This window comes from Triticum urartu, chromosome 6A (assembly GCF_056163025.1).
Source record: "Triticum urartu cultivar PI428250 chromosome 6A, HENAU_Tu73, whole genome shotgun sequence".
NCBI classification, from domain to species: domain Eukaryota; kingdom Viridiplantae; phylum Streptophyta; class Magnoliopsida; order Poales; family Poaceae; genus Triticum; species Triticum urartu.
In genome coordinates this window covers 267213881-267241836 of record NC_141878.1, presented here as the reverse complement: position 1 = coordinate 267241836, position 27956 = coordinate 267213881, and the positions used below count along the sequence as shown (strand labels likewise).

General features: G+C 43.8%; 2 protein-coding genes across 3 annotated transcripts; both read right to left on the bottom strand.

The window, feature by feature from the left end:
- Positions 1 to 12218: 12218 nt before the first annotated feature.
- LOC147964962 (uncharacterized) lies at positions 12219 to 15438 on the bottom strand. Of its 2 annotated transcripts, none has more exons than XM_087526607.1 (2): positions 15208 to 15438; positions 12219 to 12608 (listed from the first exon to the last, which is right to left on the bottom strand). In XM_087526607.1, exons 1-2 carry the CDS (start codon positions 15436 to 15438, stop codon positions 12504 to 12506), a joined length of 336 nt encoding a protein of 111 aa, XP_087382733.1. In that variant the 3' UTR covers positions 12219 to 12503. The 2 variants fall into 2 exon arrangements, 1 of the variants encoding a protein (XP_087382733.1); XR_015607235.1 differs by lacking the exon at positions 12219 to 12608 and adding an exon at positions 13916 to 13990 and having other exon boundaries at positions 15208 to 15323.
- A 4907-nt stretch (positions 15439 to 20345) lies between these two features.
- LOC147964961 (uncharacterized) lies at positions 20346 to 23521 on the bottom strand. Its single transcript, XM_087526606.1, has 2 exons — positions 23291 to 23521; positions 20346 to 20699 (listed from the first exon to the last, which is right to left on the bottom strand). Exons 1-2 carry the CDS (start codon positions 23519 to 23521, stop codon positions 20595 to 20597), a joined length of 336 nt encoding a protein of 111 aa, XP_087382732.1. The 3' UTR covers positions 20346 to 20594.
- Positions 23522 to 27956: the final 4435 nt, after the last annotated feature.

The window sequence follows — 27956 nt, the reverse complement described above, 5'->3', positions numbered from 1 at the left end:
TCAGGATTTCTCGGCACATCGGGCAGTCTTGCTGGTTTTGTTTTATCATTGTCGAAATGTCTTGTGAACCGGGATTCCGAGCTTGATCGGGTTGTTCCGGGAGGAGGATTTTCCTCCATTGATCATGGGAGCTTGTCATGGGCTAAGTTGGGACACCCCTACATGGTTTAAACTTTTGAAAGTCGTACCCACGGTTATGAGGCAGATGGGAGTTTTTAATATCCGGTTGTAGTGAACTTGAAGCTAGTCTCTTTAAAACACACCAACCGCGTGCGTAACCATGATGATCTCGTTTCGACAAGGTTAGGGAAGAGAACACGGTTGGGTTCTGTTTGAATGTAAGTAGTTCAGGATCACTTCTTGATCATTGCTAGCTTCCGACCGTTGTGTAGATTCTCATCTTATTCCTGTATTCATAAGTTAGCCACCATACATATGCTTAGTGCTTGCTGCAACTTCACCACTTAACCATGCCATACCTATTTAATCTTTGATAGTCTTGATACCGAGGGTGATATGATTGCTGAGTCCCCGTGGCGCACCGAATACTACAGACAGAGTTGTAGGTACCATTGAGCCCGATGCAGGAGATGTCTCTAAGCTCTAGTGGGAGTTTGACGAAGAACGTGGTCGTTTCTATGTTACTTATACGAACGATCAGTAGAGGACCTAGTCGGAGTAGCCGGGGATAGTAGCATAGTGGTGTTTTCTTTTTATCTAGTCCGTAGTCGGACTCTACTATATGTATGGATGCTTGTATGATATTTATTCTATTCTTGGGCAAGTGTTGTCTGGATATCATATTCTATCTTTTCACTTGGTTGTATGAATTTCTATATCACCTTGCTACGCGTCCGAAATGCGATTGTGCCCCCAATCATGAGTTCATCACATGATTGGGATAGAATTGCATCTTGGGCGTTACACTACAGCAGCACCAAGAGTAGCTAATTATTCGAAATATAAACAACTAAAGCAAAAACTAATTGGACAAACGGAGGAGTCACATACCAAGCAACAATCCCGAATAGTTTTAGAAATGGAGCTTCGAGCAAAGAGATCGGAATCCGTGGGTTTGAGAGAAAGAATACAAGAGAGAGAGAGAGAGAAATGGTGATTTTTTCTGGAGCTAGGTGGTGATGTGGGATGAAGAGATAAGTGAAGGGGCCCATGTGGGGACCACAACAAACCAGGGCGCGCCTAGGGGTCCTGGCGCACCTAGGTGGGTGGTGCCCACCTGGTGCACCTCCCTCTGATGTCATTTGCACCAAAAAATTCTTAAATATTTAGAAAAAATTGTATTAAATTTTTAGAGTATTCTAATAAATTTTATTTTTGGGTCATTTTCTATTTTACGAGAAAGTCAGAAAACAGACAAAACATGGCATTTTATTTTATTTAACTAATGAAAACAGAAATTAAAAGGTAGGGACAGAAGGTAGTGCTCACTAAATTCATCAACTTCATACCTCTCAAAAATGATCCATTAATAAGGTTGATCAAGTCTTATTAACAACCACTTTGATTAGCATGAAACAGAAGAACTTTCATAAACCACTAAGTTACCTTAACGGGGGTATGAATGTCCCCAACAATAAGCATTTCATATTTCTTTTTAACAGTAGGTAGAGGTAGTTGAAAACTTCCAATAGTGATTGTCGGAGATTTTTCAATAACATTAATACCATTCACCTGGAATTATTTCTTCGGAAAGTGCACCGTATGCTCATTACCATTGATATGAAAAGTGACCTTGCTTTTATCGCAATCAATAACTACCCCTGCAGTATTCAAGAAGGGTCTACCAAGGATAATCGACATGTTGTCATCCTTGGGCATTTCAAGTATAACAAAGTCAGTCAAAATTGTAACATTAGCAACAACAACGGGCACGTCCTCACAAATACCAATAGGTATGGCGGTTGATTTGTTACCCATTTGCAAAGATATTTCAGTAGGTGTGAGTTTATTCAAACCAAGTCTTTTGTATAAAGAGAAAGGCATAACACTAACACTAGCACCTAAATCACACAGAGCAGTTTTCACATCGTTTCTTTTGATGGAGCAAGGTATAGTTGGTATTCCCGGATCTCCAAGTTTTTAGGTACTCCATCTTTAAAAGTATAATTAGCAATCATGGTGGAGAATTCAGCTTCCGGTATTTTTCTCTTATTGGTGATGATGTCTTTCATGTACTTTGCATAAGTAGCCATTTTCAAGATATCAGTTAAGCGAGTACGCAAAAAGACTGGCCTCGACATTTCAGCAAAGCATTCAAATTGTTCATCTTTCTTTTTAGTTGACTTAGGTGGAAAGGGCATAGGTTTTTGAACCCACGGTTCTCTTTCTTTACCATGTTTTCTAGCCACAAAGTCTCTTTTATCATATCATTTGTTCTTGGGTTGTGGGTTATGAAGATCAACTGCAGGTTCTATCTCAACATCATAGTTTGGTTCTTTATTATTTGTTTGAGTATCTTCACGAACCTCATAATTATCTTTTTCATTATCATAAGGTGAGTGTTCACTACCAGATTGAGTTTTAGCATCAGAGATAGAAACTTCATTATTATTATCAGGAGGTTTTTCTACTTCACGTTCACTAGAGACATGAAAAGTCCTATCATTGTTCTTCTTATTTTTATTTTTAGCAGGACTATGTGTATCAGTGTTATCTCTTTGAGAGTCTTGTTCAGTTCTTTTTGGGTGTCCCTCGGGATAAAGTGATTCTTGAATCATCCTACCTCCTCCATTCATTACTCTAACAGCATGATCACTGATATTATTATTCATTTCATCAAGCAACTCTCTTTGAGATTTAGCAACTTGTTCTAACAGAGTTTGAACCATAGAAGCATGCTTCCCCACACCTCTAACATCATTTGAAATTCTAAATAACAAGTCACTCAAGTGAGAAATCATATCAGAATTGTATTTCCATTGTTTCATAACATTTGCGTTGAAGTGATCTTGCTTTCTAATGTAATTTTCAAACTCATAAAGGCATTGGCTAGGGTGCATATTGTGAGGATTATCATTATCATTGAATTTCATTAAAGAATTTACCTCTACCACCTTAGGCAGTGGTGGCGTATCAATCCCATGTATTTCTTAAATAGGAGGTAAATTTTTGACATCCTTAGCTTTAATACCTTTTTCCTTCATAGATTTCTTTACCTCTTGCATATCTTCAGGACTGAGATATAAAATACCCCTCTTCTTCGGAGTGGGTTTAGACAGTGGTTCAGGAAGAGTCCAATCATCATAATTTTACAATATATTGTTCAATATTTCTTCATCTTGCCCAATAGTTTGTTCCCTGAAAACACAACCATCACAACTATCTAGGAAATCCCTAGAAGCATCAGTTAGTCCATTATAGAAGATATCAAGTATTTCATTTTTCTCAAGAGGATGATCAGGCAAAGCATTAAGAAATTGGAGAAGCCTCCCCCAATCTTGTGGGAGACTCTCTTCTTCAATTTGCACAAAGTTAAATATTTCCTATAAGGTAGCTTGTTTCTTATGAGCAGGAATATATTTTTCAGAGAAGTAATAGATCATATCCTGGGGACTACGCACAAAACTAGGAGCAAGATTATTGTACCAAGCTTTAGCATCACCCTTTAATGAGAACGGAAATAATTTGAGAATATAATAGTAGCGAGTCTTCTCATGTTGAGCAAAAAAGGTGGCCATGTCATTCAACTTAGTAAGATGTGCCACAACAGTTTTAGTTTGATAACCATGCAAAGGATCAGATTCAACCACAGTAATTAACTCTAGGTTGACAGAGAATTCATAATGCTTATCATCAACTGTCAGGACCCCGATTCCAAGCCACTTCGATCTAGCCGGTAACACCTCATATCACTTTGCGGCCTCACGCACGGTATCCCAGGGTGTCGCCTTACCATGGCCCGGGACCGTTTGCGCCTTTTGGCTCACGTATATGATAGTGTCGCTAGCATCCATATGACAGAGAACCCGGGCCGACATGGCTAGTCGTGAACCCAAAGCGGCACAGACCTATGGAGACAGGCATACATGAATCACATCGAGCATGTCGGTCATCAGCGAGTGATTCCGGGCTGTAACACTGGGCTAACAGGACTCCGGGGAACCCGGGCTGTAGCAGGCTAGGCAGGACTCCGGATATCACCACGTGACATTTCCCTGAAGGGACAGACATAGGAACAAAGTGAAACACATGCCGGCCAGTCAAGTGTCCTGAGCAGTAGTGCTGGGCTAGCAGGACTCCGGTGAACCGGTCTGTAGCGAACTACTATGGCTCGAGGAACACTAGACTACATTTCCCCATAAGAAAGGCTGCCAAGGATAAACAACTAGATTGTCGGATCCCACTCATACCAAGCATTTCAATCATACACACAATATGCGCGATATGAGTACATACAACATGGCATCACAAGAAAACTCTACAACTCAAGTACTTTATTGGAAGGCTCCAGAGAGCCATACATAACATGTTCATACAGATAGGGGTCACATGACCCGACACTCAAGTCATACAATCATACAAGCACATGCGGAAGCAACTAGTCTGAGTACAGACTCTAGAAAGAAAGAAGGCTTCTCGAAGCCTGTCTATCTACATAGGGCCCTCCATGGCCAGGATCACCACCTGGGTGGCTAGTCACTCGTCGACGTCAAGGTCTACGTAGAACCCATCGATGTCGTCTGAAAATAGTAATTAAGCAAACATGAGTACAAAGGTACTCAGCAAGTCTTACATCAGAACCTAATATACATGCTCATTCTCAAGAAGGTGGTGGGGTTATTGCAGCAAGCCAGCTTTGACTCTTGGCTAAGCTATCCTACAGAACTTCATTAGTAAAATAGTTTTCGCACACGAGTCCACTACTCACCAACACAATACTCCACCGGGGATCCTCCCTCGTCATCCTACGAGAGGGCCATCCTCGGTACTCACACTTATCTTGAGTCTTTTAGTAGTATCCATTAACTTGTCTATGAACTGTATAGGCAACCAAGTAGTCCTTTACCGCGGACGCGGCTATTCGAATAGTTTTATACCCTGCATGGGTGTACTTCGTCACACATGTTTCCACCACTTAGCGTCTGCACACGATATGTGCTCGGTAGACTTCAAGCGAAAACCGACGTGGGTGTAGACCACGACCTGACTAACCTCACAAGTCTCTAGTCCAGGTTTATCGCCTATTCAGGTTCCATCCGCAAGGAAATCCGGCCGGGTTGTCCTCAACAGCCCCAAACGATGTGTACAGGGTTCCCGAGACACCAAACGGCGACTCAGTACACCGTGCCACGGTGTATCTACCGCATCATAGCCCACCCCTAGGGTCAGCGCTACGCACGGCCGCCAACACATAACCTACAAACACCAGAAACTAGTTGCAACTCCTAGACAGAGGACAAGATGGGTCAGTAAGTCGAGCGGGGTCATATTTCAGGGCCCAATGTGTGGTAGTAACTGAATCTTAAATAACGCATACAGATCTCAGTTCTTATGGACGGCCTCAATGAAACAACCCACCATGCACTCCTACATGGCCTCTCATCGATACCTTTACCAAAACATGTTCAACACATCCCTCACATTACCGACATAAGCATTTCACCCTAGCCCATCACCCAGATGAACCAGACCTGACACAACTCTAAGCATAGCAGGCATAGCAAGGTAGGAATCACATACATGGATCAATCAACTCCTACACATGCTAGTGGGTTTCATCTAGTTACTGTGGCAATGACAGGTAATGCAGAGGATAACGGTTCAACTACCGTAGCACACAGTAGTTTGAATCGCGTTGTCTTAATGCAGTAAACAAGAGCAGAAGCGAGAACATGGGTTTGTATCGGAATGATCAATGGGTTGCTTGCCTGTTGTAGAGGTAGTAGGGTACTGCCCTTCAGACGGATACTCGGGGTTATCCTTGGAGGCAGAACCTACCACGAAAGACACACCGAACATAATCACCTCATGGCAATATGCAACAATATGATGCATGCTATGACATGGCAAGATGAAAGTGTCTTGGCCTAATGCAAGCTAAAAACAGAAGGAAATGAACTCATTTGAATCAAAGATTCAAATATTAGCTCATTAAACATGGCCTTATTAGTGCATTACCTTATTCTGCTTAAACAGCAAGGTAAACTTGTTTTGTCATGCATGAAACCATTACAGATGGATAGATTGAATTTTTCTGATCATTTTTCATATATAAATCTTTGCATTTGGAGCTATGGTTGATTTTCTATGATTTTTAGAAGTTTTGACTATTTTCTGGAATTTCCTATTAAAGAATAAATCCAGTAATTGAATTAATGCGTCAGCACTGCGTCACTGTGACGTCAGCGGGTCAAAGGCGCCAGCCCAGGTCAAACCTGACTGGTGGGCCCCTTCTGTCAGTCTCTCAGCTAACTAACAGAGTTGGTTAGTGTTTAGTTAGCACTAAACTGGGTTAGTTAGGCTCTGGGCCCACATGTCAGTGAGAGAGGGGTAGTTAACGACATCATTAACCTCTAACAAAGTGATTAGCTCTAATTTAAACTAATCTAAATTAGTTAGGAGCCGGCCCCACCTATCAGTGTCTTAGGCGGAGTCAAACTGGGTCAAACCCCTGGTCAGCGGGGTTAATCCCGCCGGCGTTGAGTCACCGGCGAGGCCGAGACGGCGGAGGGCTTCGGAAATCGCCCACAGGCGACCAAATCGACCGCGGTTTGGTCCTACACGTAGATGGGGCTCGCGTGCATCTAGTGGGGCAAGTGGGAGGAGCTGGGGTGGAGCGAGCTCGCCGGAGTCGAGCTCGTGGCGGCGGCCGGAGCTCGGCCGTTGGTGGTTTTGCTGCTGCAGCGAGCTAGGGGGAAAAGGGACGTGCTAGCGAGGCGCTGCGAGGTGCGGGGAGTGCGTTAAGCACCCGCTCTTGACCAAATGGCCACCGGAGTGAAGCCGGCATCGAGCTCGCGCGGCGGCATGCTACCGTGAGAAAGGGGGCGGCGTCTACGGCGAGCAAACGAAGCAGGGAAGAGGGAGGATCGATAGAGGAGCTCACGGCGGTTGCAGAGCGCGTCTCCGCGGGCTCGGGAGAGGTCGGACGTCGTCGGGGCGTTGCCGGCGATCTCGGCGGACCGAGGAAGAAGGAGGCGTCGGGGAGGCGCTTGGAGGCGTCCGGCATCGCGTGAGTCGATGAGGAGGTCGAGGACGGCAGCGCGGAGCTAATGGGCTTGTCGGAGGGGCGAGGGGGTGGCTCTGGTGACGACTACGGCGAACGGCGGCGAGGATCGCGCTCGGCCATCGTGGGAGAGGGTGAGGGAGACGAGGGGGAGAGTGAGGAAGGAAGAGAGGGGGACATGGGGGTCGGCGTGGCACCCCTGGACGTCTCCAGGGCGTCGGCAGAAGTAGGAGGTGGCCGGCGTGTGGCCACGGGCGCCGGCCATGCGCTCCTCGTCCTCCTGGCGGGAGGAGGAGGACGACTGGCAAGGCCAGTCGGCTAGGCTGAGCCAGGTGGGCTGGGCCAGCACAGGTGAGGCCCAGGTGGTTTCCCTTTCTCTCTTTTTTTTGATTTGTTTCTGTTTTCTATTTTTATCTGCAACTGTTGGGCTTTATTAAAAATACTAAAATGTTTCCAAAAATCTTGATTTAAATGCCCAAAATCAAATACTTATGATTTAATTCAATGACCTTCTATTGACCTAGAAAATTGTGCACCAATTTTGCCAGAGGTTCTAACCCAAGACAAAGAGGGTGAACTTTTAAGAAGGGCATTTCAGGTTCATTGAAAATAATTTTAGTAAACCCTAGTTGTTTCCAGGGGGGTGCTGGGGGTTCTGCCTTCCCCATTTCAAATTTAAGAGGAATTTAAACCTGATGCACACTCTAATGCTTGAACTAACTAGGGTGTGACATCAACAAAGATAGGTGAAGTAGCAAATTGAGGATCACATTTTATTTTAGCATTCAAATATCTATCTTTATACTTGCATAATAACTTTTCCAGATCAACTATATCCTTACAAGCAAGAATATCTCTAGTTGTCTCATCATTCATAACATAACCTTCCGGTACCTTAGGCAATTCATATCTAGGAGGGCTAGTTCTAATAGGTGTTTCAATATTTTCAGTTTCAAGATCTTCATTAGTTTCAACAATTTCATCAGTTTGAACATTCTCAAAAGCTTTAGTTCTAGCAACTTGTTCATCAAGAAATTCACCAAGTGGCACATTATCATCAAGCAAGGTACTATCATCATCATAAATATCATTCATAGTAGAAGTAGCATCATGAATAACTTGTGACATATCAGAATTGATAACAAGTGGTGGTGTTGCAAGTTCACTTATAACAGAAGGTGAATCTAAAGCAGAGCTAGATGGTAGTTCTTTACCTCCCCTCATCTTAGAGGGAAAAATCTTAGTCTTAGCATTCTTCAGATTCTTCATAGTAGCAATTTGACAATAATCCCATGTGACTCAACAAATAGAGCTATGCTCCCAGGCAACAGCGCCAAAAAAAGGTCTTGATAACCCACAAGTATAGAGGATCGCAATAGTTTTCGAGGGTAGAGTATTCAACCCAAACATATAGATTCAACACAAGGGGAGCCAAAGAATATTTGCAAGTATTAGCAGTTGAGTTGTCAATTCAACCATACCTGGAGATTAATTATCTGCAGCAAAGTGATCAGTAGCATAGTAATATGATAGTGTTGATAGTAGTAGCAACAGCAATAGTAACAGTAATAGTGATAGCAATAGTTTTGTAGCAGTGATAATAGTAACAATAGCAGTAGTAAGTTAGCAAGAACAATATGTATGAAAATCGTAGGCATTGGATCGATAATTCGTTGGATGATATTCATCATGTGACAGTCATAACCTAGGGCCATACGACACTAGCTTAGTTCATAATATAATGTAGGCATGTATTCCGTAAATAGTCATACATGCTTATGGAAAGAACTTGCATTACATATTTTGTCCTACCCTCCTGTGGCAGCGGAGTCCATAAGGAAACTAAGGGATATTAAGGCCTGCTTTTATTAGAGAACCGGAACAAAGCATTAACACATGATGAATACATGAACTACTCAAACTACAGTCATCACAGGGACATGTCCCGACTATTGTCACCCCGGGGTTACGGATCGTAACATGTAGTAGGTGACTATAACTTGCAAGATCGTATGTAGAACAAAGATATAATGGTGATAACATAAATGGTTCAGATCTGAAATCATGGCACCCGGGCCCAAAATGACAAGCATTAAGCATGACAAAGTCATAGCAACATCAATCTCAGAACATAATGGATACTAGGGATCAAGCCTAAGAAAACTAACTCGATTACATGATGAATCTCATCCAACTCCTCACCGACCAGCGAGCCTATGAAGGAATTACTCACTCCCGATGGGAAGCATCATGGAATTGGCGATGGAGAAGGGTTGGTGATGACGAAGATCAAAGACCCCCCTCTCCGGAGCCCCAAACGGACTCCAGATCTGGCCTCCCAATGAAGAATAGGAGACGGCTGCGACTTCACCTCGTGGAACGCAATAATTCTTTCTCCCTCATTTTTTCTGGAAAAATAGGATTTTATAGCGCTTGTTTCAGGATCTACGGGGCCACCAAGTGGGGTCAACCCACCTAGGCGCGCCTGGAGGGGGTGGCATGTCCTGCTGGGTTGTGCCCACCCATGTCCCCCCCTCCGGTGGTTCTTGGTTCCAGTAATTCTCTTTTATTGTATAAAAATTCGTTGCAAAGTTTTGTTCCAATCCGGGAACTTCTATTTCTGCACAAGAACAACACCATGGTAGTTCTACTGAAAACGACGTCAGTCCGTGTAAGTTTCATTCAAATCATGCAAATTAGAGTCCAAAACAAGAGGAAAAGCATTAGGAAAAGTAGATACGGCAGAGATGTATCAGTTGCTTGGCTTAATTTAGTTTGCTACTGATTACATAATGCCATAGCCTATTAATCCCATTATATACTGCGCCTATCTATGTGTTTGATACTTACTGTTTACCTGCTTGCCTGAACTTAAATAGGTACTTCAGCACATAGATAGCTGGTCATACGTACTTCTAGGGTGCAATAGAATTCACGTGTAATTTACGTTCTGATACCCTGCTTGTTTAAATGGTTAGTTGTTATCACTTGTAGCACTACTAATGTTTGCATGTTCATAGATAGACAACTGTCAGGTTTATATGAGGGACACCGTCTTTTTAACTTATATATATGTTTTGAAATCACTTTGCTTACATCAAAGAAATTTATAGATGTCTGTGTTGCTAGTAAATGGTACCGACTTGTTAATTTAATACATTGCCAAGAACTTGCTAGTTTTACTAGTTCATGTGTAATTAAATACATTGCCAAAACTGGTTAGTTTTACTAGTTTGATGTTAGTTTCTTATGGCTCTTGCAACACTTTATTTATGATTGCTAACATTCAAGTTTGCAGGATCCAACTGAAACTCTCTTGGCACAACAGGTATGTTTTCAGAAACTTCCTTGTTTACCTGGTTTGTTGCTGTAACTTGTTGTTCTTTATCTTACCAACTTCAAGTTCAGGATCCAATTGGAAGTCCAATTTCATAGAAGGTACATTTTCAAAAATATATTTCTATAACAGGTTGCTGTTGTAACTTGTTTCTCTAATCAAGTTACTGACTACTCAACTTTTCAGGATCCAAGAGAAACTCTAATGTCACAACAGGTTCCTTTTGCAAAACTTGTTTGTTTAATTGCAACCGATTGCTCTAATCATGTTACTTGCTACTCAACTTTTCAGGATCACAGAGAAACTCCAATGCGAGAATAGGTACCTTTTGCAAAACTTGTTTGTTTAACTGCTTTGCTACTGCAACTATTTACAATGATGTTAATAACTACTTTTCAGTATCCAATTGAAACTCTTTAATTCCTTGTTTGTTTAACTGATTTGCTGTTATAACTCCTAGTTGAGATGTTTTGCTAACTTCAACTTTTCGGAATCCAATCGGAACTTTAATGGCAAAACAGGTTAGCCCAAGATCAAAGAGCGAGGTCCCCATGGACGTTGTATCATCCCACAGTAGTGGCATCGGCCCAATCGTGCATCATGAATTGCCAACTACTGATGCTCTAAAGGCTAAACTATTGTTAGAAAGAGCTTCTGCACTTAGAGTTGAAGTTGACATGTTGAGGAAGCAAACAACACAATCACAAGCAGTACTCAAGACAACCATTAAATATTTCGTGGATTTCAAAACTAAGAAAGTTGAGACTGACTGTGTTGTTAAGGTCCTGAAGGAAAAAATGGAAATTAAATTCCCACTTGGTAAATCATAGGTGAAATGTTCTTTCCATCATTGAATAACCTTTGTGTTGTTTGTTCATGTAATCGATCAAACCATTTGTTTTAGAGATCATGTAATAATTGTTTTTTGTCTTTTGGTTTGTAATTTTTTAAGCACAAGTCTGTATTAATTGATAAGACTCTGAGACATTTCATTTTGATTGTCGTGCCAGACCTACAAATATGCCAATCGGGCTGAATGTGCAGTCAGGAATAATAGTAGTATAGATGGTACTTAAGTGGCACGCATCTGAGAGGACCAAGATGTTGTACTAGCTTCGCTAAAAAAAGGATGCTCTTGTAGCAAAAAAAGTACAGCGGCCTGGCTTATGTATGTTAGTTGATATTATTGATCCATATACTCTATAAGTGTTTATATGTCTGACAGTGTTGTACATTATTGGTTGATTGACTCGGTATTTGAAACTTGATACATCGCTTGTGTACATATATAAATGAGAGTACACATTATGTTGCTTGTGACACTTGAGTTGGACATAAAGTGGTTTCAAATATTCGAATTCATCTTAAACTGGATTCTAGCTTCTGAATTCGAGTATCGGCATTTGTAAATCATATTCATATATGACAGTGGAATACATTTTTGTCGTGCTTTTCAAGATATATAAAAATACATAGAATGATTTATAAAGATTCAAATAGGAATACAAAATGGATTCGAAATTAGTTGCTAGGGTAAATGTGGATGGTTCTTGTGCCAAAATTCGAAAGAAGAGGTAGAATATCCACTCCCATGTCGGCTGCCCCAAGCCAGTGTTTGGAAGATGGAAATTACTGTCTACCCCTTACATGGACAATCCATCGGCCTAATTTCCAGTTCTCTCAATAGGGTGTGACGCCCCCGATTTGACCGTACACTAATCATGCACGCAAATGTGTACGATCAAGATCAAGGACTCACGGGAAGATATCACAACACAACTCTACAAATAAAATAAGTCATACAAGCATCATATTACAAGCCAGGGGCCTCGAAGGCTCGAATACAAGAGCTCGATCATAGACGAGTCAGCGGAAGCAACAATATCTGAGTACAGACATAAGATAAACAAGTTTGCCTTAAGAAGGCTAGCACAAACTGGGATACAGATCGAAGGAGGTGCAGGCCTCCTGCCTGGGATCCTCCTAACTACTACTGGTCGTCGTCAGCGGGCAGCACGTAGTAGTAGGCACCTCCGATGTAGTAGGAGGCGTCGTCGAAGGTGGCGTCTGGCTCCTGGGCTCCAACATCTGGTTGCGACAACCAGGTAGAAGGGATAGGGGGAAAAGAGGGAGAAAGCAACCGTGAGTACTCATCCAAAGTACTCGCAAGCAAGGAGCTACACTACATATGTATGCATTGGTATCAATTGGAATAAGGCTATCATATGTGGACTGAACTGCAGAATGCCGAAATAAGAGGGGGATAGCTAGTCCTTTCGAAGACTACGCTTCTGGCAGCCTCCGTCTTGCAGCATGTAGAAGAGAGTAGACTGAAGTCCTCCAAGTAGCATCGCATAGCATAATCCTAACCGATGATCCTCCCCTCGTCGCCCTGTGAGAGAACAATCACCGGTTGTAACTGGCACTTGGAAGGGTGTGTTTTATTAAGTATCCGGTTCTAGTTATCATAAGGTCAAGGTACAACTCCAAGTCGTCCTGTGACCGAAGATCACGGCTATTCGAATAGATTAACTTCCCTGCAGGGGTGCACCACATTCCCCAACACGCTTGATCCCATTTGGCCGGACACACTTTCCTGGGTCATGCCCGGCCTCGGAAGATCAATTCGTCGCAGCCCCACCTAGACCAACAAAGAGGTCAGCACGCCGGTCTAAACCTAAGCGCCCAGGGGTCTGGGCCCATCGCCCTTAGCACACCTGCACGTTGCAAACGCGGCCGGGAGCAGAACTAGCCCCCTTAATACAAGAGCAGGCTTACGTTCCAACCCGGCGCGCGCCGCTCAGTCGCTGACGTCACGAAGGCTTCGGCTGATACCACGACGCCGGGATACCCATAACTACTCCCGCGTAGATGGTTAGTGCGTATAGACCAAATGGCCAGACTCAGATCAAATACCCAGATCTTGTTAAGCGTGTTAAGTGTCCGCGAACGCCGACCAGGGCCAGGTCACCTCTCTCCTAGGTGGTCTCAACCTGCCCTGTCGCTCCGCCACAAAGTAACAGTCGGGGGCCGTCGGGAACCTAGGCCCACCACCACCTGGGTGGAACCACCTGCCCCTTCAGCCCCCATCTCCGAACAGTACCACAGGTAATGTAACAGTGTAAAGTATATAGCATATGCCCGTGATCACCTCCCGAAGTGATCACGGCCCAGTAGTATAGCATGGCAGACGGACAAGAGTGTAGCGCCACTGATGGAAAACTAGCATCCTATACTAGGCATGTAGGATTGCAGGTAAAGGTAACAACAGTAGTAACAAGGACAGGCTATGCATCAGGATAGGAATAACGGAAAGCAGTAACATGCTACACTACTCTAATGCAAGCAGTATAGAGAAGAGTATGCGATATCTGGTGATCAAAGGGGGGGCTTGCCTGGTTGCTCTGGCAAGAGAGAGGGGTCGTCAACTCCGTACTCGTACTGGGTAGCAGTGGCGTCGATCTCGGTGTCTAGCGAGAGAAGAGGGGGAAGAAACAATAAATATAATGCAAACAAATGCATGACGATACATGACATGACAAAGCGTGATGCTAGGTGTGCCCTAACGTGGTACGAGGTGGTACTGGTGAAGGGGGGAACATCCGGGAAATTATCCCCGGTGTTTCGCGTTTTCGGGCAAAGGAGCCGGAGGGGGAAAGTTGCGTGTTCGCTATGCTAGGGATGCGTGGCGGACGAACGGGCTGCGTATTCGGGTTTGCCTCGTCGTTCTGAGCAACTTTCATGTACAAAGTTTTTTCATCCGAGCTACGGTTTATTTTATATTAATTTTTAAAGTTTTAATTCATTTTCTAAAATTATGTATTTATTTTAATCCGAATTGACCAAGTCAAAAGGACTGGTCTACATGGGAGTTGGTGGCCCACATGTCACTGCTTTAATAATTTCCAAAAGGATTTATCTAAACTAAATAGATGGGACCCACATGTCATTTGCTAATAGGCTAACTTAGCACTAAACTAATACTAAGCTACACCTAACATAATTAAACAAGGACCGGCCACTACTGGGCATAGCCTAGCCGGCCACACGTACGGCGCGCAAACACACAGAGCACACACGCACACACAATGCTTGGGTTTAAGAGAAGATAGCATTTTGTGATTTTTGTAGGATTTAAACCATGCATCAAATGAATTTGGTCCAGTGGAGTAATATGTAGTTTGTCAAGTGTACATTCTACTCATATTTTTTTTGGCCTGTTAGTAGTTGTTTAACCGCTGATTAGAGGCTGCCTAGGGGGTTAGTCAAAGTAGATATTGAAAAGCTAACTAGTAGTACAGTAAGCAGCAGCAGTTGGTGCAGCAGCAGGGCAAGAGCTTCAGCAGAAGCAGCACGAGCAGGCACAGGGGCGCGTGCGGGATGGCAAGCAGGGCCGGGCGCGGCGTCGGGCGAGCAGCAGGCGACGGAGGCGGGCGCAGCCAGGCGGCGGTGAGAGCGAGATGCTGCGGGGTGACGCCGACGCGGCCGGCGCCAGCGGGTGCGAACGGCGACGACGGACAGGGCCAACAGCGGCGCAGCAGTAGACGACCTCGAGGCCAGGCGCGGGCGAGACGCAGGGGGTAAGGCCATGGGCAGCAGCACCACGTACGCGTACGCAGACAAGCTCGGGGACGGCGGCTACGGCAACAAATCAAGGGGGTAATGAAGGAGGATGGACGCGGCTCACTTCGAGGGAGGTCGTGGACGTGCCTGGAACCGCCGGGAGGCGCCGGTGGTGGAGATCGACGGCGATGGCGCCGTGGCCGTGGCGGGGAAGACGACTAGATGGCGAGGTTGTGGAGGGCTTCAGCTCGAACCGAAGGTTGTAGGCGATGCAGACGAGGCCAACGGAGCTGCAGAGCATAACCTCGCGGGTCGGGGATGGCTCCGGCCATGGGAACGACGGTGACGCGGCCATGGACGTGCTTGGGGCATGGGAGATCTGTGGGGAGGGAGAGAGGGAAGGAGTGGGGGGATGGGATCGAGGGGTCGGGGCGTGGAGCCCTTATCCCCTCCCGGCGCTGTCGGCGAGATGGTGCGGCGGCGACCAAGCCCCTGTAGCGACCTGGTCGCGTGAATAGGAGAGAGAGGAGGGTTCGGTGAGGGTGGGCTGGCCTGATGGTTTAGTGGGCCAAAGCCCGGGGGTAGGCTGGTTCTTTTTATTTATTTTTTTGTTTCGTTTTGGTTTTCTTTCTTTTTATTACACTCTGTTTATATTATTTTAGTAGGCAAAAACAGCTTTACTAAAACATATGACTGTCTCTATAAATCGATTTACAAAATAAACCACGGCCACAAAAGGTTTCACACATAATAAAAATAGTTTAACATTTTAAATTAGGAAAGGCATTTAACAATTATTTTTAGTCACTGTTATATTCACAAAAGAGCATTCAAATACTTTACAAAAGTGTTGGATCACCACCATAATTAGTTATGTAATATTTCCCACACTTTGAACATTTTATTTTGCATGGTCGGGAAATTTAAATTTTAAGCTTTAATTTGAATTTGAGTTTGAACTAAGAGTTGGATCAAACAAGGATTAGCAACAGTAATGTGATGACATGGCACCATTAACGGGGGATTACTGTAGCTTAATGATCCGGGCATCACAATTCTCCTCCACTACAAGAAATCTCGTCCCGAGATTTAAGAGGTGGATGACGGGGAAAGGTCTGTTTACGAAATTCTAACGAATCTTCTCGGTCTTGGTTGCTCTTCTCGAAGTGGTCGATCCATTTTATTGGCGTCTTCATTTTTCTGTTTCAAGTCATCAAGATGAAGTCGGTATCCTTTCTTCGGGGGTTCCATCGTACTTACAAAAGAATAAGGGGGGTATTCCGGCTGAATGAACCTCTACAAGGTTGACTATCTGGTCGATAACATCGGGGAAGGTGGCAGAAAGTAATTCTTGAATTGAAACTTAAGAAAATATCGAGAGCAAGGTAATGATGTTTCATGGGAAGTTTCGAGTGAGCAGGCAATCGTTCGATGCCTGAAACAAAGTGTGAAAGGGGTCTAGAGCAACGAGAATAAGTATTGCGTCTGATACCAGAATAGATCACTTGGCAGGTGGCCCGTGAATTACATAAGAAGTCAAGTGCGAGAATAACTTTGTCATCAGGGTGTACAAGAGAGTCAGGTTTCGATCCTGGGACCTGTGGGTTATGGGCCCACCATGTGGGTTAAAAGTAGGAGGAACGGTGACATCTTGCACGGTCAGGATAGGAAGGCAGGTCAGAGGGTAGACTGTCAGTTATGTCGGCAACAACATCGGTACCAAGGGCGAGGGACGAAGAGAACCATTTTCCTGCTCGTTGAACAAGGCGGACCATTAGGCAAAGTTCTCGTCCATCGGTGGATACCGAAATGTCATCAACAATAGTAATAGGTTCTTACTAACAGAGTCGTACACCGAGGTGCTTACAAAAGCAGGAGAATATTACTGCTTAGATCATATAGATCACAAGGAAGATTAAACCAAACAATGGAAAGGAAAACATATGTATCAGATTAATCAGGAAAATGGAAAGGATAATGTGTTTAAACACATTTTCAAGGGTATATCCTTCCCAAGAACAATCAGAGCATGATATCCATGACAGGATAGAAAGTAGGTAAGGGGAGAGGAATTTCAAGACATTACCCATACAACGGTGTTTGGATAATTGAGCAAGAAACATTTAGCATTGGGCTTCAAATGCTCTTATTGAAAATCGGAGTACCACAGACATGCTTCGAGATAGCATTGACATGGTCAACAGGTGAAAATCAGACTTTGGAAACAAAAGGATCCATCAGGAATAACTTGTATAATAAATCTTATAGTTTCCCACGGAAGAAGGGGTAACCTTACTAAAAGGGGAACTATAACAATAGGGCCTCCGACCAGGTGCGCTAGGCACGAATCACCTTACCGGGTTAAAGAACAATGTTATAACTCTTGGAAATATGTTCCAACCATCATATCTGACCGAGGTGCAGATCTAATTGGTGTCATGATACCTCAGACTGAGGATGTCCGAGAAGAAAAGGTGCAACACAAATAGTCGAAATGACATTGCAAGATTCTCGGGAAATGAACCATGGGAGAGGGTTCCTGGAATAATAGTTCATCATTAAACCAAGGAGGGGATGAGAAGGTGGCTGTTGGGCTCAGCGACAATTCATCGAGAATTTCAAACGGAGGGCTTTCCACAATAATGTGAACAAGAAGATGACACTAGTCAATTCAAATGATATAATTTTGTATGCTCTAGGAAAACATACACCATCAATCATAGTTGAGAGGTGCAACCAAAATGTGGGCTTATAGTAGCATGATCAATGTTAGAATGGTGGTTCAGCAACCGATAGGCTAAGAATGAATTATCGATCATTAACTCCAAAGCAATAGGGTTGCTAGAAGGGCAAAATCCAAACAGCACCGTTCACTTGTTGGTACCCCGGTTGGAATCAATATGAGGAGCAAGAAAGAATGGTCATGGTGAGAAGTATCACTATACCAAGAATTCTTAAGTGGTGGAGCAATCCTCACAACATTCTTGACATCAAAGATGGTAATACTCCGCGGTAGAACATAACATAAGTTGGATAGCAAGGAACTCAAGGTACAGCACAAAACAGGAACAGGTTTTGTGTTGGAGGGAATGCAATAAAGTTGTCGATGATAACCCAAATCATCGAGGGCAAAGGATGCTATTTCTCATCAAGAATTCGATAGATATCTTGGAAGACCTCATAAGGTTGATGATGTTCACGACACATTTGTTGAGAGATTTCAAGATATAAACAATCAGCAACGACATCGAGTCAAAGAAATGATGAAGCGGAAGGTCATTGGAACCATGGGTAGGACACAAACTTTAAATCAAGCTTGTTGCTCAAGGTGAACTGATATGACGAGGAAGATCGATGTAAGTTTAGCTCATCATCGAAAGTTGTGCTCCGAGATTAAGGACCAGGTAGCACCGTTAAAATCATCATAGTAATGATATAGCCAAATAGGGTAGAAAGGATGTGATCGGGTACAAACTCGTAAGTAAAGAATATTACCAAAAGTTGTTGAACCATAGTGCGGACTCGGTTCAGTTATCGATTTTTTTGAGTGCCCGTGAAAAATTTGGAATCAGTGAGAATGTAGTACTTGACGAGGAACTCATAAGAGGTTATGTAGTACTTCATATTATCGAGGTACCATGGTGTAATACTCGACGGAAGATCAAAGTAAAGGTTGGACTGGTGTATTGATCCACAGAAGACAAGTGCTTAAACTTGCCCGTGAAATGGGGTCAAAGAAGAACATATGGTCGAAACCACGATTGCAAAAGGCCGGATCCCAGATATAAGAACTTATACCAAGGGAAAAAAATAATTTAAGAGAAGCTTTAATGATAAGATCTACATCGTGTCCATGGGCATGAACACAAAGTTCAAGGTCGACTCCCACTTCTTCAATGCATAACCTTTCATTCACCTCTCGTATTTTGAAAATGACATTAGTTGTTGAAAGTTTTACCTGGTGCAATACCAGATAAGTATGACCCGTGAAATCTTCCGGGTTTGCGCAGATTAGGGGAAGGCATTAGTTCAAACCATCGGGTATCTTAGGAACATGTATCACAAACTTCAGGGGTAAATAACACAAGCTCGAAAGTAGAGCATGGTTGACAAGGCAGAGGATACAATATACCAAAGGCAATATATACCGGTGGAAAGGCTCACAAGGTTATTGAATATTAAGGGCGATGTCAGATGAAATCCAATAATGGATCTGACGATCCACAACGGAGCTGATGTGAGTATCGATACTCTACCAGAAGAAGAAAGAATGCAAGGGAATCAGCTGATAGAAACAACTAACTAACTCAAAGCTCAATGCAAGGAAATTTTATGATTTCCAAATCAAGGGATCAGAAGCAATCGTTCTGATCGAAAATGAATAAGCTCAATAGACTTAGAAGCACAAACGATCAAGGCATCGATTGGTCAAGAACCAGCTCATATCCAAATGACGTCTGAGCCGGAAGGATGAATCATAGGATTCGACTGAGGAATGCGGGCATCCTCAACATATTGAATCAACGAACTTAAAATGATAAAGAGAAGGGAGGACAATAAGATTACGAAACTTATGGGATTAACCATAATTCAAGCAAGCGAGAATTTCAAAAGCAATAGGTTGCTCGGGATTTTTGAAAGATCGAATGATATTTTGAAGTCTTTGGCGAAACACATGAACAACTGGGAATGAGCGGATACTCGATAAGTGCAAGAATTATCCATAGGGGTATTCAGGTGACAGAGAACAGCAAGGGAGTAAGCTCAAAGGATTCTCGAAACAATAGAGAGAATTTCGGTGTATCATGTTATAACAAGATCAACTGGGAAGCATTGTATGAATGGTGCGTACACGTGGTTATCAATAGGGGTTTATCGACGGAGGGGAATTGCAAAAGCGACACCATAAAGTCTCAAGAGAACATCGGAGAGTATCTTCGGATTCTTTTGATGCAGCAGACGATCATCTGTCTCCGGGAGAAAGTATTATCGAGAACCTAGAGTCAGAGTTAGTAAAATCGTTTAACCCGAATAGAAGAGAGATCAGAGTCCCAGAGTATAGATCAAGGAATAAAAGATCCTACTACCACCCAATGGCATCGTGTGCCCGTAAGACACACAACCATGTTATTAAAAGTTTTTGTAATGTCTAGACTCAACTTCGGCCAAGGAGTGTGGAAGGGGGATTCCTACAGGCAGTCGGCTCTGATACCAACTTGTGACGCCCCCGATTTGACTGTACACTAATCATGCACGCAAATGTGTACGATCAAGATCAAGGACTCACGGGAAGATATCACAACACAACTCTACAAATAAAATAAGTCATACAAGCATCATATTACAAGCCAGGGGCCTCGAAGGCTCGAATACAAGAGCTCGATCATAGACGAGTCAGCGGAAGCAACAATATCTGAGTACAGACATAAGATAAACAAGTTTGCCTTAAGAAGGCTAGCACAAACTGGGATACAGATCGAAGGAGGCGCAGGCCTCCTGCCTGGGATCCTCCTAACTACTCCTGGTCGTCGTCAGCGGGCAGCACGTAGTAGTAGGCACCTCCGGTGTAGTAGGAGTCGTCGTCGAAGGTGGCGTCTGGCTCCTGGGCTCCAACATCTGGTTGCGACAACCAGGTAGAAGGGATAGGGGGAAAAGAGGGAGAAAGCAACCGTGAGTACTCATCCAAAGTACTCGCAAGCAAGGAGCTACACTACATATGTATGCATTGGTATCAATTGGAATAAGGCTATCATATGTGGACTGAACTGCAGAATGCCGGAATAAGAGGGGGATAGCTAGTCCTTTCGAAGACTACGCTTCTGGCAGCCTCCGTCTTGCAGCATGTAGAAGAGAGTAGACTGAAGTCCTCCAAGTAGCATCGCATAGCATAATCCTAACCGATGATCCTCCCCTCGTCGCCCTGTGAGAGAGCAATCACCGGTTGTAACTGGCACTTGGAAGGGTGTGTTTTATTAAGTATCCGGTTCTAGTTATCATAAGGTCAAGGTACAACTCCAAGTCGTCCTGTTATCGAAGATCACGGCTATTTGAATAGATTAACTTCCCTGCAGGGGTGCACCACATTCCCCAACACGCTTGATCCCATTTGGCCGGACACACTTTCCTGGGTCATGCCCGGCCTCGGAAGATCAACGCGTCGCAGCCCCACCTAGACCAACAGAGAGGTCAGCACGCCGGTCTAAACCTAAGCGCCCAGGGGTCTGGGCCCATCGCCCTTAGCACACCTGCACATTGCGAACGCGGCCGGGAGCAGAACTAGCCCCCTTAATACAAGAGCAGGCTTACGTTCCAACCCGGCGCGCCGCTCAGTCGCTGACGTCACGAAGGCTTCGGCTGATACCACGACGCCGGGATACCCATAACTACTCCCGCGTAGATGGTTAGTGCGTATAGACCAAATGGCCAGACTCAGATCAAATACCCAGATCTCGTTAAGCATGTTAAGTGTCCGCGAACGCCGACCAGGGCCAGATCACCTCTCTCCTAGGTGGTCTCAACCTGCCCTGTCGCTCCGCCACAAAGTAACAGTCGGGGGCCGTCGGGAACCCAGGCCCACCACCACCTGGGTGGAACCACCTGCCCCTTCAGCCCCCATCTCCGAACAGTACCACAGGTAATGTAACAGTGTAAAGTATATAGCATATGCCCGTGATCACCTCCCGAAGTGATCACGGCCCAGTAGTATAGCATGGCAGACGGACAAGAGTGTAGGGCCACTGATGGAAAACTAGCATCCTATACTAGGCATGTAGGATTGCAGGTAAAGGTAACAACAGTAGTAACAAGGACAGGCTATGCATCAGGATAGGAATAACGGAAAGCAGTAACATGCTACACTACTCTAATGCAAGCAGTATAGAGAAGAGTAGGCGATATCTGGTGATCAAAGGGGGGCTTGCCTGGTTGCTCTGGCAAGAGAGAGGGGTCGTCAACTCCGTACTCGTACTGGGTAGCAGTGGCGTCGATCTCGGTGTCTAGCGAGAGAAGAGGGGGAAGAAACAATAAATATAATGCAAACAAATGCATGACGATACATGACATGACAAAGGGTGATGCTAGGTGTGCCCTAACGCGGTACGAGGTGGTACTGGTGAAGGGGGGAACATCCGGGAAATTATCCCCGGTGTTTCGCGTTTTCGGGCAAAGGAGCCGGAGGGGGAAAGTTGTGTGTTCGCTATGCTAGGGATGCGTGGCGGACGAACGGGCTGCGTATTCGGGTTTGCCTCGTCGTTCTGAGCAACTTTCATGTACAAAGTTTTTTCATCCGAGCTACGGTTTATTTTATATTAATTTTTAAAGTTTTAATTCATTTTCTAAAATTATGTATTTATTTTAATCCGAATTGACCAAGTCAAAAGGACTGGTCTAAATGGGAGTTGGTGGCCCACATGTCACTGCTTTAATAATTTCCAAAAGGATTTATCTAAACTAAATAGATGGGACCCACATGTCATTTGCTAATAGGCTAACTTAGCACTAAACTAATACTAAGCTACACCTAACATAATTAAACAAGGACCGGCCACACGTACGGTGCGCAAACACACAGAGCACACACGCACACACAATGCTTGGGTTTAAGAGAAGATAGCATTTTGTGATTTTTGTAGGATTTAAACCATGCATCAAATGAATTTGGTCCAGTGGAGTAATATGTAGTTTGTCAAGTGTACATTCTACTCATATTTTTTTTGGCCTGTTAGTAGTTGTTTAACCGCTGATTAGAGGCTGCCTAGGGGGTTAGTCAAAGTAGATATTGAAAAGCTAACTAGTAGTACAGTAAGCAGCAGCAGTTGGTGCAGCAGCAGGGCAAGAGCTTCAGCAGAAGCAGCACGAGCAGGCACAGGGGCGCGTGCGGGATGGCAAGCAGGGCCGGGCGCGGCGTCGGGCGAGCAGCAGGCGACGGAGGCGGGCGCAGCCAGGCGGCGGTGAGAGCGGGATGCTGCGGGGTGATGCCGACGCGGCCTGGCGAAGGCAGGCGCGGCCGGCGCCAGCGGGTGCGAACGGCGACGGCGGACAGGGCCAACAGCGGCGCAGCAGTAGACGACCTCGAGGCCAGGCGCGGGCGAGACGCAGGGGGTAAGGCCATGGGCAGCAGCACCACGTACACGTACGCAGACGAGCTCGGGGACGGCGGCTACGGCAACAAATCAAGGGGGTAATGAAGGAGGATGGACGCGGCTCACTTCGAGGGAGGTCGTGGACGTGCCTAGAACCGCCGGGAGGCGCCGGTGGTGGAGATCGACGGTGATGGCGCCGTGGCCGTGGCGGGGAAGACGACCAGATGGCGAGGTTGTGGAGGGCTTCAGCTCGAACCGAAGGTTGTAGGCGATGCAGACGAGGCCAACGGAGCTGCAGAGCATAACCTCGCGGGTCAGGGACGGCTCCGGCCATGGGAACAACGGTGACGCGGACATGGACGTGCTTGGGGCATGGGAGATCTGTGGGGAGGGAGAGAGGGAAGGAGTGGGGGAATGGGATCGAGGGGTCGGGGCGTGGCGCCCTTATCCCCTCCCGGCGCTGTCAGCGAGATGGTGCGGCGGCGACCAAGCCCCTGTAGCGACCTGGTTGCGTGAATAGGAGAGAGAGGAGGGTTCGGGGTAGGCTGGTTCTTTTTATTTATTTTTTTTGTTTCGTTTTGGTTTTCTTTCTTTTTATTACACTCTGTTTATATTATTTTAGTAGGCAAAAACAGCTTTACTAAAACATATGACTGTCTCTATAAATCGATTTACAAAATAAACCACAGCCACAAAAGGTTTCACACATAATAAAAATAGTTTAACATTTTAAATTAGGAAAGGCATTTAACAATTATTTTTAGTCACTGTTATATTCACAAAAGAGCATTCAAATACTTTACAAAAGTGTTGGATCACCACCATAATTAGTTATGTAATATTTCCCACACTTTGAACATTTTATTTTGCATGGTCAGGAAATTTAAATTTTAAGCTTTAATTTGAATTTGAGTTTGAACTAAGAGTTGGATCAAACAAGGATTAGCAACAGTAATGTGATGACATGGCACCATTAACGGGGGATTACTGTAGCTTAATGATCCGGGCATCACATAGGGGTAGGTTAGTAACTTCAATTAGACGTGACATGGCCGCATCTGAGCCCATTCCGACACGGTGGGCGCCAAACATGGGTGGAAAAACACATTTGATTCAAGCTCATCCGAAAGACCTCTGTCTCTCCCTCCATTTCCCCATTCATACACGGTAGGCAGCATAACAAACTCGACTTGGCCGAAATTGATGTAGGCAAATATTTTCAATAGGGGCAGGTTTGTAACTTTACTCAGAAGTGAAACAACCGCCCTACCTGTCAGCCCGGTTCGTACACCATGGATGCCAACCGCGGGCGCCAAAACACCCTCTCCTCGCCAGAAATCACTCTGGGCAAATATTGGTGACATGTGAGATTACCGTCCTATCCCCAACAAACGAGACGTCCAAATTTTAAACAAGGGCTAAGTTAGTAACTTTCCCATATTTCAGACAGGCGCGTCCCAAAAACATGGTTCCCCATACCTCTCCCTCCATTTTTCCATTTATACACCGTCCGCGCTAGAACACCATCCCCACACCAGCCTCCTCTGTCCGCCACCCCATCCATCGCCGCCTTCCTCCACCCCATCCATCACCACCATCCTCCCCCATGCCGGATTGCCTACCAAGACCACGTCGTCTACTACAAGAGATGGACGTTTCACATCCACGGTGATGGACCAGGAGACTTGCATCGCGTCCTCTCGCTTCATCGATGATGTCGTCCTCTTTGCCGAGGCCGCTCACATGACCTTCTCATCCACCGCAATAGGACTTATCCCCCGATGCACCTGTCTACCATCGCAGATCTACTTCAATGCCACCGACAGCCATCGCACCCCCGATGCCTACACGGCTCCACAAGAGAAGTGGTACTTCATATTTGCTCAACTTTTTGATCTCAACCAGAAAATAGATCGTAACTTGGTTACCGTACTTTCTTTTCATCTCTTAGAATTTAGTTCTTAGTTGGAAGCAAACAATGGATGCTAAATAGCATTTTTGCGGTTTGCAGCTTTAAATCTGCCACGGCATAGTCATAATAGGGTTTAATTGATCATGCTTAGGAAACTGTTATGATACTGAACCTCATGCCCTATGTCTGTTTTCAAAGCACAAAGAGTTCTTGACGAGATTCGCTGGCGTTACTACGAGGAAACTGTTATGATACTGAACCTTACTGAACCTCATGCCCTATCGAGCATCTTATCCCATCTTAAAGTTGGTTTATTCGGCAGCCGCAAATGCTACTCATTATAGGGATTTCGACAAAGTGAATTTATTTATTACTAAAGCCGAAGTCAGTAGGAGTACTATTATGAAGAAATTCAGACGTCGAGCTCGGGGACGTAGTTTCCCCATAAAAAAAGCATGTGTCATATAACAATTGAACTAAATATAGTAAAGAAATCTAAATAACCTTTAGATCCATCTAAGATTTCGATTCCTAGTAAAAAAATATAGAATAGAAAAATATGGGACAAAAATTAAATCCACTCGGTTTCAGACTTGGTACAACCCAAAAACACCATTCCTTTTGGTTCGCACAACCAAAAAATTATTCTGAAGGTCTACAGGAAGATAAAAAATAAGGTATTGTATCAAGAACTATATACAAAAGAATAGGAAAAAGGGCTCGAATAGAAAAATAGAATCAGACTCAAGTTCCGAAGTAATTACACATAATAGAAAAATGGACTCAGGTTCAAGTTCCGAAGTAATTACACATATAGAAATCCAAAAAGAAATCGACACGATCCATGTCATAATCCATATTGGATTCCCAAATTTATTAAAGAAAAAAGGAGCAATCGAAGAATTAGAGAAAGATCTACAAAAGGAAATTAACTCTGTAAACCAAAGATTTAATATTTCTGTCGAAAAAGTTAAAGAACCTTATAGACAGCCTAACATTCTTGCAGAATATATAGCTTTCCAATTAAAAAATAGAGTTTCATTCCAAAAGGCAATGAAAAAAGCCATTGAATTAACTAAAAAAGCAGATATAAGGGGAGTAAAAGTAAAAATTGCGGGTCGTCTCGGAGTAAAAGAAATTGCATGCGCCGAATCTATTAAAAAGGGTAGACTTCCCCTCCAAACAATTCACGCTAAAATTGATTATTGCTGCTATCCAATTCGGACTATCTATGGAGTATTAGGTGTAAAAATTTGGATATTCGTAGACGAAGAATAAGTAATCTTGTCTTCGGATTTTGTCCATTGATGGAATAAAAAATGACAAGAGACTTTTTTCCTGAAATCCCTGCAAAAGAAGAAATTATACCTCTTTCTATAAGATTTAATGAAAATTGATAAATCATTTAATATAATTGCTATGCTTAGTGTGTGACTCGTTATTTTTTTCTTTTTTTTAAGAAAAAAACTTTGTAATTATAGAAAATCAACTAATAACCAACCTATTGCTTTGTATTGTCGAGATCCTAACTAAGAGACAGTCCCTATATGAATAAATACCTCTATCATAAATGAGTAGATGTGTCATATAGTTGTAGCAACTGCAATTTTTTCTCTAAAAAAGAAAAGGGATTCTAGGTTGTGAAGCAAAACTAAAGGGATGTGGATAAAGGGAGGGATGATAGAAAGAAGGAAGAGGAAATAAATAAGATATAGGACTCCACTATGTATGATCTATGAATTACATCATAAAAGGCAATGTGATAAAGCATCAATATAATAAAAATAATAGAGAATTAAAAATTGTAACTTGAAACAAGAACTACAAATTTAAAGCAATAATAAAGAGCCGCCCGGGTTAATAAAACTGAGAAAATTAACTCGGAAAGATATTTTTTGGAAGCTCCGTTGCGGGATTCAGACCTAACCATTCAAGGAGAAGCAGTGGGAACGACAGAACCTATGATTCCATAGGATTTTATTGAAAAGAATCTTAACACTTCATTGGGTGGGATGGCGGAACAAACCAAAAAAATTGTCTTATTTGGTAAGTTTATAAATTAACAAATAAGACAGGAAAGTGTAAATATTCCCCCGCGAAAATCTTATTGAATTAGAATACTTTACCGCGATTCAATAAGAGTAAGAAGGATTACATTATCTATAAATATAGAATTTAGATAAATATACACACACATCTGGATATATTCTAGATCTTCTTTTTTGACTATATATTATATTTTTCTGTTTTAACAAATTCAATATAAAAAAACTGAACTTTTTCTATTATCTATTGATGTGTATCTATCCGTACCGTAATATTTTGGAGTATTATGAATTAGAGAAATTTACATGCTTTCTGATTCCATTCACGAGGAGCTGGATGAGAAGAAACTCTCATGTCCAGTTTTGCAGTAGAGATGGAACTAAGAAAGAGAACCATCGACTATAACCCCAAAAGAACCAGATTTCGCAAACAACATAGAGGAAGAATGAAAGGAAAATCCTGCCGAGGCAATCGTATTTGTTTTGGTAGATATGCTCTTCAAGCACTTGAACCCGCTTGGATCACGGCGAGACAGATAGAAGCAGGACGAAGAGCAATAACACGATATGCACATCGTGGTGGAAAAATATGGGTACGTATATTTCCCGACAAACCGGTTACACTAAGACCCACGGAAACACGTATGGGCTCGGGAAAGGGGTCCCTCGAATATTGGGTATCCGTTGTTAAACCTGGTCGTATACTTTACGAAATGGGGGGAGTATCTGAAACTATAGCTAGAGCAGCTATCTCCATAGCTGCCAGTAAAATGCCCATACGAAGTCAATTTATTCGATTAGAGATATAGAACCCTAAAAGGGGTATGGAAGATAA